Below are 17,974 nucleotides of genomic sequence, written 5' to 3' on the forward strand. Positions count from 1 at the left end.
GTGTGGCGGCGCTCCCGCCGAGGGTTCAGATCCCATATAGAGACCAGTCCGCTCACTGGTTGGGCGCGACACCAAGGGTTGCGATCCCGTTGCCGGTCGCGGTACGGTTGCGACACTGAGGGTTGCGATCCTGTTACCGGTCACGAAAAAAGACAAAAAGGAAAAAAAAGAAAATGCAACTCAAAGGCTGGCTGGTTAGCTCACTTGATTAGTGTGGTGCTGATAACACCAAGGTCAAGGGTTTGGATCCCCATACCTGCCAGCCGCCAAAAAAGAAAATGCAACTCAAAACCATAATAACATGCTTCACACTCACTAGTATGGCTAAAATTTAAAAAGACAATGACAAGGATGTGGAAAAGTTAGAACCCACTTACACTGCCAGTAGGTATATAATGCAATCACTGTGGAAAACAGTGTGGCAGTTCCTCAAAATGCTAAACATGGAGTTACCATATGACCCGCAATTATACTCCTAGGTATATACCTAAGAGAATTGAAGATATATATCTACACAAAAATGTATACATGAATATTCCTAGCAGCATTATTTATAATAGCCAAAAAGTGGAAACAACTCAAATGTCCACTCACTGATGAATGGGTAAACAAAATGTGGTATATCCATACAATAGAATATTATTCAGTCATAAAAAGGAATGAAGTACTGATACATGCTACAGTATGGGTGAATCTTGAAAACATTATGTTAAGTGAAAGATTTCAAGCCAGTCACAAAAGGCCACATACTGCATGATTCTATTTATATGAAATGTCCAGAAAAGTAAGTCCATAGAAACAGAAGGCACACTAGTGGCTGCCTAGGGCTGGGGTGGGTAGGGGAAAAACAGGGAGTGACTACCAATGAGTACATGATTTCTTTTTGGGGTGATGAGCATGTTCTAAAACTGATTGTAGAATAACTCTACAATTCTGAATACACTTAAACCACTGAACTGTACACTTTTTTTTTTTTTTTTAAAAGATGACCGGTAAGGGGATCTCAACCCNCTCACTGGCTGAGCGAGGTGCAGGTGCAACACCGAGGGTTGCGATCCCGTTGCTGGTCCCGGCCCGGTACGGGCGCGACACCGAGGGTTGCAATCCGTTGCCGGTCACGAAAAAAGACAAAAAAGGAAAAAAAATAAGAATAAAATAAAATAAATAAAAAGGAGAAGAAAGAAATTAGTCATTGTCAGGTAACTAATGTTTGACGTAATACTCTGTCTTTAAAACTGCCTCTACTCTACTCCTTTGTCACATGCACTATGTTTAAGTCCAAAAATTTAAAGTCCAATCTCTCAGTGTCATGCTCAATGGCTATGCACTCTGATGAAGGGCCACTATACAGTCAGGGTTGCAGGAGGAGTTACATAAGAAAATCCAAAACAGTAGAGGCAAATGGTAATGAGAGGGGGGTAGAGCTAGGTCTTACGTTCACAGATACAGGCTTTCAAAGATCATGTTCAGTTTTATGGGCCTATATTAGAAGAACATAAAAGATTTCTTAAAATATCCTAGGTTGATACCTTTTTCTATCTTTGTTCCTACTCTATAAAGTAAGAAGCAGTTGGTATTTAATCCTAAAAAACCCACCCCAGGAATAAAGAAAAAATCTTACATCGTTTTGGTCTTTGGTCAGTCTCTCCTCTAGTTCCTGAGCTAACTGCAAAAGCCACCATTGTACCTAAAAAGAATTGAGACTTTAGTTTTTCACTTAAATACTTTAGGTCTATTATAGAACCAGACAGTGAATTTGTTCAGTTCTCTCCCAAACGGAATTGTGCACCAAAGGCTCCCCCGTAACCAAGGGATCATCAGATCATAGAAATCTTCTCAGTACTCTGACCTGCCCTAGCTCAAGATTTTAATTTTCTTTCCCTACTGACATGCCATAAGGTGAATTTCAGGCACGCTCCAGCTCTAAGAAAGAAGAAAAGACCTAAACTTTTTTTCTTTTTTTTTTTTTTAATTTTAATTTATCGGGGAGAGCTTTCAAGATAGTGGAATACATGGTCCCCCGTGTCACTCTCTCCCACAAATCAACCAATTTACAACTACAAAAAAGCAATGACAGCAAAGCTGGGGCCGCTAGAGCTCAGGGGAAGAGGAGGAGAGACCTACGGAGTACATGAAGGTGGGAGAAGCCATGATGAGAGAAAGAAAAAACCCCTCTGACCGTTTCAAATCCCAGCCATTTCCAGGCTGGAGCTGCTGAGCACACAGAGCAGGAGCTGGCAGAAAGCTGCAGCTGTGCATTTTGGATGAAACTGCTTGGAGGCAGCAGGGGAGAAGAGGGCCTTGGTGGCCCCAGGCCAGCAATACAACTAATTGGGTTCCCGTGGACCCACACAGAACGAAGGAGTCACAACAACCAAAAAAAAAGGAGTCACTCAGGCTGGTGAGTCATCGCAAGGGACGGGAGCACGGCCCATGCCATGGGAAGTGTTTGGAGCATGGGCAGTGGGGGAGATGGGCCCACCAGGGGAACACTGGGGCACAACAAGGACAGCTGATCGGCCCCACAATCAGCACAGGACCACTCAGAGGAGACTGGTCAGGAATATAGAATTGCATAGGGTGCGGTTTGATGAAAAGACTCAGGCCCACCAGTGTTTCTATATAACCCAGGTGCACCAGATTTCACTAGAACCAGAAGTACCTATAAAGTCAACCATTAAAACCTGAGCTGCACAAAAAGCCTTCCCTAGGGAATCAGCAGCAAAGCAGCAATTTAGCTCACCCACAGGGCTCAAGTGCTAGTCCCCACAGGAAGTCCCCCCGTTTTAGAAGTAAGCAAAGGACAGCAAATTAGTTCCAGCACAGTTTGAATGGTGGGAATAGCAAATAATCCAACACAGAAGTGAAAGAAAAACCAGAGTACCCACAACCAAAGACAAAGTTTGATACTAACTAGTAAAGGTCTCATTTCACCAAAGAACACCTATAACACCTAGAAGGATTGGAAGTCCCCTGGGCTACCAAACCAGAAAGGGGGAAGGACTGGGGGCCTTAGCCATGCCCCATGACTCCCGCAGCTAGTCCTGAGGGTGGGAGCCAAGGGATTTGGTCACACCTCCTGACAAGCACAGCCACCGCAGCAATAACCACTGACCACTGAGCCACCGCAGGAAGCACCCCAGGCTCTCCTGAGCCAGGGTGGTGGGGAGCCTTGGGCCTTGGTCACGCCCTCCCCCCCACACCCACAGCCAGCCCATTGACGACCACCAAGCCGCTACAGTAAGTGACCCGGGTTCTCCTGAGCCAGGGCAGTAGGGGGCCAAGGGCCTTGGCCATGCCCCCCCCCCCCACCTCCGCAGCCAGCCCAGTGATGACCACTGAGCCACTGCAGGAAGCACCCTGGGCTCTCCTAAGCCTGGGTTGTGGGGGGCCGAGGACCTCGGTTATGCCCCCCCAACATCAGCAACCACCCCAGCAACTACTGCTGAGCTGCAACAAGAAGAGCCACAGGTTCCCAAGCTGGGGAAGTGTGAGGCAAGGGTTTTTGCCACACCCCGTGACATCTGAACTCAGCCTGGCAATGATCAAGCCACCACTGGAAGCCCCCCAATCTCCCCTGTGGGAATGTGGGGGGTGCCACAGTCCTCAATCCCGCCCTTCCTCCTTCCTCCTTTTCCATCACATTTCCTTCCCCTTTCCCCTCCCTCTCTCCCTCCCAACTGCTCTGCAACATCATAAAATGTAAAAAACCAATATTAATAAAAATTTTTTTAAATTATTTTTTTCATTGTACATGTTTATGGGGTACAGTTTATTATTCCAGTACATCCATGTATCATATAATGATCCAATCAGAATAGTTAGCGTATCTATCACCTAAACATTTATCATTTCTTTGTGGTTACAGCATTCAAGATCCTCTTTTCTGGCTATCTTGAAATATATAATATAATACCATTAGCTATTGTCACCCTAGAGCACCAGAACTTAATTCTTCCTATCTAACTGTTAACTTTGTACCAGTCTACCAATCTTTCCTCCCATCTCCCTCACTTTCCCTGCCTCTGGTAACCACTATTCTATTTCTCTTGGGTTTTCTTTCCTTTTATTTTTCTTAATTGACCAATGATAATTGTATATGTTTATGAAGTACAATATGATATTTGGGTACATTCATACTGTGCAATGATCATATCAGAGTGTTTAGTATATTCATCACCTCAAACATTTGTCACCTCTTTGTGTGGGAACATTCAACATCATCTCAATGCACAGCACCTATTGTTGGTTGTAGTCTCCCTATATTGCTATGGAACACTAGATCCCATTCTTCCTATGTACAATTCTGTATCCACTGACCACCCTCTCTCCATGCTCACCCGCCCTTCACAAAAAGACCCAAACTGGAGGCATAATATTCTTGGCTTTCCAAATTTGGAGAAAATCCATTTTGAACTTCAGTCAGTTCCATTTTATTTATTTTTAGATGGAAGAAAGGGGCAAAAAGTAACAAATCACAAGACAAACTGGTCAGTTTTCAACACAATAAAGGAACTTCTTTTGGGCCGGTTGGTTAACTCAGCCAGTTAGAGTGGTGCTGATACCAGCAAGGTCCAGGGTTCAATCCCTGTACCAGTCAGCTGCCAAAAAAAAAGGAACTTCTTTCTATTCCTTTCAGACTTTTTAGGATAAAGGTCCCATCTAACCTGTTAAACCTTCCACAATTACCAAAACCTACCCATTAACTCCTTTAAAAGAGGTAGTGTTCTGTCAAGAATGTTTGCTTACTTGTTCCCGAGTAGCCAGAGCTGTTTTTCCTGGAAAGTTCTTGCTACAGCCAATGGTTTTGGGTAGTTGCCTGGGTTTAACTGGATCATGTTCAATCCCTCGGCACATGGCATATAGCCAAGACCTAATAAAACCAGCAAAAAAACTTTAAGGTGAAAGTAAATAATTATTCTTTGTGAAAACAAAATACCTATATTATCTTACCCTTTTATCCTTTTTCATGAAAAAGGAAAAATTTGTCCAAAATTAAGTGTTCCTGACTTCAGACAGAATCCCTGCCCATCCCAATGAATTCCAGTGCTATGTTCTGTCAAAAAGAGCAACACTGGTTCTGCCGTTTAAAGCCAAGTCATCATTTTTATTTTTGGAAAGGTACCAAGCAAGCCACCAAAAGTACCAAGGGAGCCACCAATTCCCAAGTTTTTTTTGTGCTTAATAGGGCCTTAAACACAAGGATTATAAGAGAACATCAGCATCTTAGCATACATAAATGCTGTAATAGTATATAACCAGGTTTCAAAATAACAATTCCTATCTATTAAAATAAGAAGGACCAGCAAAATTATTTCAAGGAACAAATGTTAACCTAAAGAAAGATCTAGATTTTACTAGATGCCTTTTTCTATATTTGAACTTAGCATCTCCATAAAGGTTATGATTGAAAGATAGTATGAATCACTTACCCATTCTTCTCCCCAAAATGACTCTGGAGCTGGGATTCAGTGAACTGGGTCAGTTCACCCATGTATTCTACCCCTAGGATTTCAGTGACAGAGGCCCCTAGCTTTCCTCCAAGACTGCGACTAATAACAAAGGATACAAACAATGTATAAGTCACATCATAAATATCTAGTTAGCAGGAAACATAAAACATTCTGCTTCTGCAAGTAGCTCTACAAAAGGTTCAGGGAAAATGAGAGTATGTATTGGCTTGTAGACTCTTAATTTTCCAGCATAAGCCTAGATGATTCTAGGAATTCAGATACTCTGGGAATCAGGACCAGGGAAGATTAACAATAGCATAAACAAAAGGTTAAAGTCATTGATTAGCTATCAAGTCAACTGTATATAAAACTTTCAATTGTGCAAGACCTACTGTCTCATTTGGGAATTAAAATTCCAAACCCAAAACGAATCCCCTCCATGGTTAAAACCTTTTATACTTAAGAATAGGGTCAAAATTCTTCAGCCTGGCCTTTGAAGTTCCCTATAAACTGTCCTTAACTTATCTTTTGAGTCTGTTTCCATTACTTATCTTCCTCAATATGGTCTAGCTAAACTAGTTTATGTCCCAGTTCACTGAAAATACCTTATACTTTCCCCTCTTTGTACTAAAAAACACTCCAAATCAGTATTGTTTTACTATTCTTCTGACTCTCCAAATGCTGCCAAACCTCAAAAGCAAATTCCATGACTTTTTTGTAAATCCTTCTCAAATTACTCTCTTCTTTTGTGAACTCTGGTAATTACCTGCACAATTTGTTTAACAATTACTCATATGCAGTTGTGATAGCACGTTCACTGCTGCTTTGAACTGTTATATCTTGTCCCTTCAACAATATTATAAGCCCTTGTCAAGGATATATAATTGATAGGCACAACCTAGTTATTCACTTGATTTCGCTTCTCTCATGTCTAGTTTGGGAGCAATTCAGCAGACTTGAAGACCTTGATTTGATATTAGAGAAAAGAAAAGAAATAAAATTCCTCTTTATTTGTTATTAATAACAAACTTGAGTAAAAAGTCTAGAGGAAAGTTAAACGTATAGCTAAAACTCAGTTCATTTTCTTAAAATTCAGGATTAGGTATCTGCCACAGATAATCCAGAATTGAAGGCTCTCAGTGTGTTTTTCAAAATTTTCTGTGTTGTCTCCCTCCAGCCTGGTACCTATTTTCTCTGGCTCCAATCTTTCATAAAGAACAGAGAAACTACAACCAGAGAGTGTATTCACATGGATATGAGTGAAATTTAAGGTGCTCCTTGAATACTTACATTTTGTGAATAGGCATGTGGCTAAAGAGCTGTGGGACTGACCCATGTGAGACCAGGGTCTGGCGGTTAGGCTTGTTTAGTCCACAGGCCAATTTTGCTAGGACCTAGAAGCATGGAAAGTATAAAAACCTCATTACTGCCAATATTAACACACACACACACACACACACACACACACAGAGCACAGACAGCTTAAGGGCTGTAACTAATGATTTCCGCACTAAAAACAAACACAAAACCAGAAACTCAAGGTATCTCTAAAACTCAATGTCCCACAACATCCTCAGTGGAAAATATGACCCATTATCATTGTCCTCATTGTTCTTCCAACAACTCTTCCATTCTCAGTTTTCATCTAGTCATTTTTTTCCTCTCCCATCTATTCCTTGAAGTCCTCCCACTTCAAGAGGTTTAAAAAGTAGAGAAGCTACAGAAGATACTCAGGTAAAATGTATTTCTCAGTGTGTCCATATGAAAATGCTGAAACAAACCTGTTTACCTACCCATTTATTTAAATTTCTTCATTAATGGTTAGTCCATCTTGACTCGCCACTTTAATATACATTACCATAATTTAGTATCTGTTATAAAGATTGGGCTCAAAATTATCCTCTAATAGCAAGCACTTTCTTATTTATAAATAACATTTAAAAGTGAAAAAATTTAGATCCCTGAGACCTCTGTTTTTGTTTTGTTTTGTCTTTGGTGGCTGGCTGGTAAGCAATCCAAGCCTGTGACCTTGGTATTATCAGCACCATGCTATAAGTGAGCTAATCTGCCAGCCCTAAGAACTCTCTTGGAATTTCAGTCACTTCAATGGCTTCATTTCACAAATTATAATTGGTAGGAAAATTATAAACTCACTCTTTAAATTCATTAGAGAGATTCTTTAGGAACTTCTACTAGGCAACATTTAGACTAGTTTTAATTATACTGGGACTATTATTTCCCTTTCCTCCAGCCAACCAGAAAAAAAAAACCTAAAAAACTCTGCTGGGCAATTTGGCAAATTTCCCCTTATTGAAGGGAGGGAAAGAAGGTAGCAATTATGGATATTCAGCCACTGCCCAATTATTGAGCCTTGATCAGAAATAGCTGAAGGTCCTGGCTGGACTTTATTCAGTTAAAAAGAAAACTAGTTATTCTGCTTGATTGAGAATTGTCTGTTACCTAATTTTTTTTTTTAATGCTACATTTCTTGAATGTTACATTTCTTGTGTGTGTGTGTGTGTGTGTGTCTGTGTGTGTGTGTGTCTGTGTGTTCCTTAAATTAAAACAGTGGTCCAAATTGATAAAATTTTACTATTCTATTTCTTATTGCTCTCCTTAGAAAAGAGGGAATAGGTAAAAGCACAAAACACCTAGGTAACTCCACATAAAAATAAGTCAACACAAAAATATTCAGCAAGTGAAAATAAAAGAAATAGGTTAATATATAAAAATTCAAAGACTAGGGCTGGCCTGTGACTCACTTGGGAGAGTATGGTATGAATAACACCAAGGCCACAGGTTCAGATTCCTATATAGGGATGGCCGGTTAGCTCACTTGGGAGAGCATGGTGCTGACAACACCAAGTCAAGGGTTAAGATCCCCTTACTGGTCTTTAAATAAATAAATTAATTAAACAAACAAACAAACAAATAAATAAATAAATATCCAAAGACTAGGTTCCTCCTTTATATAGATAGTTCAGTCATTAAGGAAATATAGTTGTCCCTCAGTATCCACAGGGCATTGGTTCTAGGACATCTCCCCTCTTCCACTGCAGATGCCAAACTCCTTAGATGCTCAGGTCCCTTATATAAAATGGCATCAGGAAAAAAAAAAAGAAATGGCATAGTATTTGCATGTAACCTATGCACATCCTCCTGTATACCTCAAATCATCTCTAGATTACTTATAATATCTAATACAATGTAAATACTATGTAAGTAGTTGTTATAATGTATTGTTTTTAATTTGTATTATTTTTATTATCGTATTATTATTTTTTATTGCCCTTTTTGCTCCCAAATTTTTGCTTTTGACAGTTGGCCGGTGAGGGGGATCTGAACCTGTGCTCTAACCAACTGAGCTAACCAGCCACCCTTTCCTGAATATTATGATCTGCAGTTGGTTGAATCTGTAGATGTGGAACCCACAGATATGGAGGGCCAACTGTACTTTGGCTGCAACTATAGAAATAAGCATTTTTTGTAACTTTTCACCTGCTTCTTAGGAAAGTACATATTCAATGTCAATTCCCATGTTAAAAAATTACTTAGGCTTAATTTGAGCCTCAAAATGAATTTTAAGTACAAACCTATTTCAAAGTATGTGTGTAATAATTTAAATGCCTCAATTTAAATATCTATCCTTGCTGTATTTAACTAAAGACATAAATGTTTCTCTTTGAAATTTAGTATTAGCCTTCACCTTATTGTGTGAAATTCCAGCTGAACACTGAAAACCAGTCTGCCTCTCTATGGCTGCTCTCATCTCTTCCACAATCACTGCTCCCACGGTGAGCTGCAGGTCTGGAGAGGTGATGTTATCAATCTGAAGAGAATCAAGCCATTGTAATAAGCCTTGTTGTCGCATATCATCTGAAAAAAGTTGAGAGGTCACACTTAGACAGTTTAAAGAATTAGTTATTTAGTTGTGTTATCTAATGCAGAAATGCTTAGATTTCTGGTACTTTAGATATATAGGTCTTCACAAAAAATGGCAGTCAGTTTAGAAGACCAATTACAGTAGAGATAAATTTCTCCTTCATACCAATTCCAGTAGCCTTAGTTTCAGCATAGGCCAAATCTTACGTGCTAATGTCCAACAAATATCCTGTGTAAATATCATTCATGAACAGTAATTTAAAAGCATGTTTTCTCTCCCTAGTTCTCTTGAATTTTCTTCCACCTATTACCCCTTGATCCTCCCCAAGAAGCCTATTATGCTATTTAATTAGAAAATATACAGAATTAACTCAAGCTTCAATATAAAATTAAATTAGCATTTACATATTTTTAGAGGCTGGTTCCAGTTGAGTAGCTTAAAATCCAATCAGAGGCACTAGATTTATGCTCCTGACAAACTGTTTTAAGATAGATGTAACTTTGGACTCAGGGCCTTGAAAATATCTTACTATCCAATTTAGAACTATTCACAGTTGTGAATTTAGAACTATTCACAGTTGTGAATTTAGAACTATTCACAATTCACAATTATAAACAGGCATAAATACAGCAAGAGTGTTAAGTACATAGGAAATAAGGCCATGCTGGTTTAAAGAGGCAGTAATGAGATATGAACAAGGTAAGAAAATATATCCAAAGTATCTTGGAGAGGTAGAATAAAGGTTCACATATATAGAGAAGATAAGGAAGATAAGCACATAGAAGGAAATATTTTCCAACTACTGATAACTGCTTTTTCTCTCCTTTCCTTCTTCCTCCTCTAACACCCTAACTGTGGGTACTGAGCAACATTCTCCTCTTCTCTATATATTTTTTCTCTTGGTGAACTGGTACTGTTTTATGTTTTAACTTGCTTATGCTTAGTATATGTAAATCTTTATCTCTATCCCCGAACTTACTTAAATTCTAACCCTACAGAATAACTCTTCTTGAATTTTTCATTATAGTTTCAAACTAAACATTACTGAAATCAAACTAATATGTATCTTTCTCCTCAAAGGTTCTTTCCCAACCAGCTCAGTTGTAGGGTTTGCCTATACTCAGCTTGAGAAGATACTGTCAAACGGTTTTCCAAAATGGTTAACAATTTATAATCCACTAGCATCAATAAGAGAGTTGTAGTTGTTCAACATCCTTGTTGACACTTGCTTTTTTCTTTTTTGCATTTTAGCCATTTTGATAGGTGTGTAGTAATATCACATTGTGGTTTCAGTTTGCATGTCCCTGGTGTTAACAAAGTTGAACATCCTTTTATGTTTTTGATCATTTAGATATCTTCTTTAATGCAGTGCCTGTTCAAATCATTTGTCTATTTTTTTGTTGGATTGTTTTAACTCATTTTATTCATCTATAGTACAGCCAGATAGATCTCTAAAATCACCACTGAAAGAAAATTTTAAAAAAGAAAGGGTTCTATAATAGCACAATATCATCTTGTAATTAAAAAGTGTATATACAAAGTAGCCAGATAGATCTCTAAAATCACCATTGAAAGAAAATTTTTAAAAAGAAAGGGTTCTATAATAGCACAATATCATCTTGTAATTAAAAAGTGTATATACAAAGCAATACTGTATAATTTATAAAGATATACATGAGTACATAGCTAAGAAGATATATCAAATACATCAGTGAGTACCAAAAGGTAAGTGGGGAGGGGATGGAGTGGGGGAATCACTATGAAGGGGAAAGAAGTAAAATAAAACAAGAGGGGCCTTGCACAGCCCATTGATGTCAATGTGCTATGAACTGAATAGAAATTTTGAATAACTCAACTCTCCATGCCCAAGATCCCCCTTAAAAAAGCTCACCCTTCAGAAACCAAGTTACAACAATTTATATAATTAACCTACAAATGACAGAAGTGCTCAGTCTGACTTCTGCCTTCTACTGATAACACTAACCTGCCCTAGTTATAGCTAAAGAGAAATTTACTTTCATAAAGATTTCACAGCTTCTCAACATCCATATACCTGGAAAGATAAGAGAATTTGTATATCTTTCCATGTGAGTCCTTGTGATTCATTCAGGCTGTAGTTTATGTTCCTTTTAATCATTCCAAGAATAATCAGCATGACCAAGCAAAGCAGGTTTCAAAGGAAGGAAGCAGAAGCAATATGACGCTATGGAAGTACCTTTCTGAACAGTCTCTTCTGCTGTTGTAGGGCCTTGGGGAAATCCTTCAATGTAAGTGCTTGGCAGCAAGTCTGCTGAGATATGCTGACCTTGTAGCTCCTGTAGTCTCTCTTGGACAGCACGCGTCAGATCTATGTAAGCCTCATCAATGCTGGCACGTTCAATCACAGCAAAACGAGACATTATCTCCATCACTTCAACGCTGGCTTCCCGATATCTATGAAGTATAAGGATCATACATGCAGGAAATAAATGGAGGCAACCTTGAGATTGTTGGCCATATCCCCACCCTCCCATAATGAACAATAATATATGTAAGAGACAAGTGGCTTAATGGGGACTAGACAGTGTAACCCAACTGAAGGGATCAATAGGCAGGCATACAGTCAATAACAGAAGGAAAGAAAAGGAAGAACCACGGAGGCAAACATTTTCAGACCGATGCTTGCACCACCAAAGCATCCAGACCATGAATATATCTGCATGACAAGGATCTTTCTAAAGAGGAAGGAAATGCCAAACTAGTTTAACTAGAAAATATTTTACTATGATCACCTATCTTTTTGTTATTTTCATATATCCACCACACAGTCTCTAATTCTGTCTTCAAATAAGAGATAACTTACAGAGAACACTGCAATCATCAGTGAACCAGAGTACCTGGTCTTCCTCAGAAGAGTATTTCTCACTATAAATTAACAAACTGACTACAGATTTTATACTTCAGTCAATGGTGAGTTTGGTTAACATGTGAATTGGTCATCATCACACATAAACATACCCAAACCAATCACTTCTGGAAATACTAACATTCCAATTATCAAGTTGAAGATAAGCGCCCAGAATGTGGTCATGCATCTGGGCAGGCAGACAACCTCTCTCAGGGGATTACCAATCTCACCATATACCTTCTATTCGAGCCATAATAAGCAGCTCTTCTGGCTGTATAGCTAGCTTTCTATTCCTATGACAATATGCAGATATTTCTTTGCTTTATTTTGGATCTGCTATGTAATTTAAAGTTCTTTGTTCCTGTTGAACCTATTATATTTAACATAAAAATGGAAGTATTTGTACCTCTTCACTAAGACACCTATAAAAACTAGTATAATTATTGTTCCAAAACATTCTCCAATAAGAGAATTAGAAAAGTATCTGGCTTTTTTTCTTTTAATCATTATTTGGGCTAGGAAGAAGATCGTCACACCTCAAAGAAAGAAAAAAAAGAGAGCCAATGTGCTCATACACAAACAGAGCCAGAAAGGATACTCCATTGCAGTAGTTGGTGTTTCTTCATAGCTTCTTGAGCAAATTACTCCAAAAGTATTTTTAAGGATAGTTTTAAAACTTTATACAAAGTATTTGTATATGTATATATGTTTCTACAAATAGTATTTTTTTTTAAACTGAGCAATATTTTTATTTTTATAACTTGGTATTTCATGTTAATAAAAATAATAATTTTAGATTGCCAGGTCTTATTTGATCTCTGGTCTATACACTTACTCTTAAATTTTCTAAAATTGCCTTTGTTCATTACTTGATGATTTTAAAAGTAAATGATCCAGTTTAAAGTTGGTAGAGTGTAGCTTTTCCAAATCACACTTTGAAGTCAACAATATATATTTCAGGGAAATTATACTGTCTACACTAGCATAAAATTCTATTCAATGCAATGTAGCATATGTGCATTAGTTGAGTTAATTCTGCTTTGGGGTTAAACTATTACTCTTTAGTCAAATCTGTCTTCTCTAGCTATACCACTCCACCTTTAGACTTCTAATTCACAGGTAAATTCAGAAATATTTCAAGTTCTGGGCTGGCCAGTTAGCCCAGTTGGTTAGAGTGCAGCCTTATAAAAGCAAGGTCATGGATTCGGATCCCCAAACTGACCAGCCACCAAAAAAAAAAAAAAAAAGAGAGGAAGAGAGAAATATTTCAAGTTCTAAGTCAAAGCAGGATCCGCATACCACACCACACAGTATAGTGTACAATTAGAATGTGGATATTAGAATCTGAAAAAATAGGTATGATCCTTTGTGTGAACTTCAATTATTTAACTTCTAAACTTGATTCCTCATCTGTGAAGGGGGAGTAATACTAGAACCTACCTTATACAATGTGAGACTTAGAAGAGATATTGCCTATAGGAAGCTTAACACAGTGCTTGGCATGTGATATAATTCATGGGGCTTGTGCCTGCCTCCAACTTGACTATGCCTATACATGGCTCCCATTTCGAGGCTAAATTTCTAATATTTGAGGAGAGAAAGCTCAATTCAAAAACAAAGAATCTCCTTTGAGATTGTTCAATTCTGACAATTCTAGATATTGCGCTAGACTGTCAGCTTAACCTCAGCTGTGCGTGGAAAAACTCCTAGTTTCACAGGAGTGACTTTCGGACCGAAAACATGGGAATTGGTATTAAGTTTTAATTATAACAACCAATCTTTAAACAAATAAGGAAACTAAATGGATGTCAAAGTCAGCAATTGTTATAGTTTATAATGATTCTGAACTGCTCCTGAAACACAATATCAAAATCTATTTTCATTTCATAGAGAAAAGATGGCTGAGCAAAGGGAACTTTTTCAGATGTTATTTACACAGAACAAATTTGAAATACCAGTTCTTAGACTCATAGAATATTATTTCCAACTGCTCTATGTCCCTTTAAGCAACTTTTTTTCTTACTTTGTAAGGTTAGCTTTCCCACGGGACTCACGAACTTGTGCCAGTAGAAGATCTGGACATAACTTCTTAGCATCATCTGCCCACATGCTTCTAGTGACCCCAAATGCACGAGCTTCATAACTCACTGCAATTATTCTAAAGTTAGAAAAAAGAAGGAAGAGAAAAAATATTGCATGATCACAAGTAAAAACAATTAAAATTTAACACCATTAGGCTATAAACATATGAGAAACTTTTTGACCACAGATGCCACCATTCAATCCCAAACACAGCAGTTCAGAAATCTCAAAAATAGGACCTAGCACAGTGCCATGGTATTCCCACAGATTAAAATAATAGTTGAAGGGGGAGGGAATGGGAGAAGGGGAGAGACTGGACAAGGGACATAAAGAATAATTACAATTTGTAACAATACATATGCTAGTAATACTGATTTAATCAACATATCTCAATGTTCAACCCCCAAAATATGTATAATCGATTTTGATTCAATAAATAAAATAAATTATTAAAAAAAGAGAGAAATACCACATGTCCTCACTCATAAGTGAGAACTAAAAAACAAATAAATAAATAAACAAAATTTTAAAGAAATAAAAAATAAAATAATAGTTGACAGTTGCAATAATAGCAATGATACATACCCACCACCCTTCCATGATTTGTACTGTACGACTGCACAAGGCTTATTCTTCAAATGAGGATTTTGCCGCTGCTCCACTTGCACAAAAAAACAATCCATGTCCACTAGAGCAACCACCCGATCCTGTCCAGTAACCATTTTTCTGTAAGACAACATTTATGGACAGTTAGAAAGATACATAACCCAAAATGCCAGGGAAAACCATATTTTCATTCTTTCCTTGATAAGTTACCATGAGCATGGGAGCATGGAAACTAATAAGAAAATAGGCATTTTCATATACTGTTGGCATGAGAATAAACTGGTACAATTTTACAAAGGTAATAAGTATTAAAAGCTTTTAAAATTCTCATCCCTGAAAGAACTGATCACTTCACAAAAGAAGATGTACAAATAGCCAAGAATATGAAAATGGGTTCATCATCATTAGTCATGTGGAAATGCAAATTAAAATCACAATGTACATCATTAGGGGAGAGAGCCAACGGTTACTCTAGTTGATAGATCTTGAGTTCAGGGAAAAGAAAAACAGAAAATGAAATATAACATCATAGCATTCATGTAAATTCTTTTTAACTTTTTATTTTTAAATAGTTACAGAAAGTTGCAAAAATAGTAGGGTTCTCCTACAGCCAATTTCCCTTAATGTTAACACTTTACATAGCACAATTATCAAAATTATAAAACAAACATTGATATATTATTATTAACTCAACTACATACTTTATTTAGATTTCACCATTTTTACACTAATGTACGTTTTCTGTTCCAGTATCCAATCTAGGATCCTACAATGCACTTAGTCATCATGTCTCCTTAGTCTCCTTCAATCTGTAACACTTCCTCAGTCTTTCTTTGTTTTTCATGACCCTGGCACTTTTGAAAAGTACTAGTCAGTTCTATTGAGAATGTCTCAATTTGGATTTGTGTGATGTTTTCCCATGATTAGGTTGAGATTATGCATTTGTGGCAAGAACACCATGGAAGTGGTGTGTTCTTCTCAGTGTATTATATGGGAGAAGCATACATGATATCATGAATATGTCTTATTACTGGTGATGTTACCCATGATCAATTAGTTAAGGTGGTGTTTGCCAGGATTCTCACTGAAAAGTTATTATTTTTCCTTTTGTAGCTAATAAATATCTTGAGAGAAGAAACTTTGAAACTTTGCGAATATCTTGTTTCTCTTCAAACTTTCAACCACTACAGCATCCAGCAGTGGATCTTGCCTATAACAATTACTTTGTAGTGTTCTCCAATGGCCATTTTCTACCCCTTCCTGTAAATTTTTTTTTTCCCAAAAGATGACCAGTAAGGGGATCTTAACCCTTGACTTGGTGTTGTTAGCACCATGCTCTCCCAAGTGAGATAACCGTCCATCCCTATATAGTGATCCGAATCCGTGGCCTTGGTGTTATCAGCAACACACTCTCCCAAGTGATCCATGGGCCAGCCCTCCCTTCACATAAATTTTTAAACACAAAAGAAAACACTACTATTTTATTCACAGATAGACACACATAAAGGTATGGATGGAAGATTGGAAGAACAAACCTTCCACCGCCAAGCATCCTAATTTAATTGGTATGGGAGTAACCTGGGCACCATCATTTATAAAAGCTCTCCAGACAATTCCAACATGCAGGAGATTGGGAACCACTGGCCTAAAGTAATTAAGATACTTATGAAAACACCAATAATTCATGATTTAAATATGAGAAACACAGGTTATACAGTTGAGTGAGAACCCAACTGTATTCAAAAAAAAGTTTTTCAAAAATTAACATTCACCTTGAAAAAAGTGTTATGCAACTACAAAGCCAGAAGATTAGTGGAAAGAAAGCAAAGAATTAAGAAAGTTCGAGTAGTCAAGATATTAATTCCTTATAAATCCAATTGATCGCTCACATAAAACAGGTACAATGTGATACTCTAAACATGTATAAGTTAAAACCATAACATGTCAGAAATCCCTTTATCTTGAAGTGGCTTTCTATAGTACTGGAACAGAGAAAGCCAGAAAATAGCAAATGCATTGTAACAAAAACAAAAAACGTGTAAGTACCATATTAGATAGAAATACCAGAAATGGAGAATAGGGAGCAGTGACTTAAGTCCAGCAAACATTTTACTGAGTACACGTCAAAAAAAGTAGATATGCAGACTTTAACAGATAATGAAGCTGTTGAGGGTTTCAGTTCACGTATTTACTGGAGAAAGCAAGCGCTTCATTCGGATGGAAAACGAAACACACTTCCTGCCAAAATTCTGCTTTCAGGTAAGGACTACACTACTTTGAAATCTTATACATAATAGCACTTAGCAAATTATCAAAACTGAACCTTCAATAACTGCAATAATTCGTCTTTAAATATCTCGACTTATCCCAATCTGCATAAAACAAATTTGGTGCCGATCAAGTAATAACACGTCCAGAAAAAATAAATACAAGTGAAGGAGGTTTAAGAGCTACAGGGGGAAATACCATTTTTTTCTATAAAAAAATCTTCTTAGGGGCCGGCCGTGGCTCACCAGGGAGAGTGCGGTTCGGATCCTACATAGGGATGGCCAGTTAGCTCACTTGGGAGAGCATGGTGCTAACAACACCAAGTCAAGGAATAAGATCCCCTTACCGGTCATCTTTAAAAGAAAAAAAAAGAAAAAGAAAAAGAAAAATCTTCTTAGAAGACAATACCAGGGTCTTATCTCTCAGCATGTTTTGTTTCACGTAATTTCGGCCGAATGTGTCACTAGTCACTGCTATATCATAAAACCAATATCCAAGGTAACACGAAAAGTCTGAAACAGTGATACCGAACGGCTCTAAATTTTCTTACCAAGGTGACCTGGCAAAACTGCCAACCGCGGATGCTCGAGATGCCGGACTCAATGTTCACTGACAGGAAATTGAAAAGGCCTTGAATATCTTGTCGCCTTTCCGGGAGCGTGCCAGTGGGTTCCGAGAGAAATGCATTCCCCGTGACGGCGGAGAAATGGAGTAGGGGTTGCAAAGGATCCTGCCCGGGCAAGCGCTCACACAGCCCAGTGGCAACCTGCCAAACGCTGCGAGCTCAGCAGCGAG

The 17,974-nt window shown here is 38.0% G+C and overlaps 1 protein-coding gene across 2 annotated transcripts in view; it reads right to left on the minus strand.

Annotated features, from left to right (window-relative positions):
- The window catches only part of POLH (polymerase (DNA directed), eta), a 25,456-nt gene extending 7,646 nt beyond the window's left edge, over positions 1-17,810 (minus strand). Inside the window, exons 1-9 of one of the 2 annotated variants that reach the window (XM_008566771.1) lie at positions 17,730-17,810; positions 14,891-15,031; positions 14,247-14,381; positions 11,552-11,769; positions 9,160-9,329; positions 6,744-6,847; positions 5,433-5,552; positions 4,750-4,873; positions 1,622-1,687 (exon numbers count right to left, since the gene is read on the minus strand). In XM_008566771.1, the coding sequence (XP_008564993.1) occupies positions 1,622-1,687; positions 4,750-4,873; positions 5,433-5,552; positions 6,744-6,847; positions 9,160-9,329; positions 11,552-11,769; positions 14,247-14,381; positions 14,891-15,027 (1,074 nt within the window). In that variant the 5' untranslated portion in view covers positions 15,028-15,031; positions 17,730-17,810. The remainder of the gene's footprint in view (positions 1-1,621; positions 1,688-4,749; positions 4,874-5,432; positions 5,553-6,743; positions 6,848-9,159; positions 9,330-11,551; positions 11,770-14,246; positions 14,382-14,890; positions 15,032-17,729) is intronic. The other variant, XM_008566772.1, reaches the window with a different exon arrangement.
- Positions 17,811-17,974: the final 164 nt, after the last annotated feature.

This window comes from Galeopterus variegatus, unplaced genomic scaffold (assembly GCF_000696425.1).
Source record: "Galeopterus variegatus unplaced genomic scaffold, G_variegatus-3.0.2 Scaffold269, whole genome shotgun sequence".
In the NCBI taxonomy this organism is placed as follows: domain Eukaryota; kingdom Metazoa; phylum Chordata; class Mammalia; order Dermoptera; family Cynocephalidae; genus Galeopterus; species Galeopterus variegatus.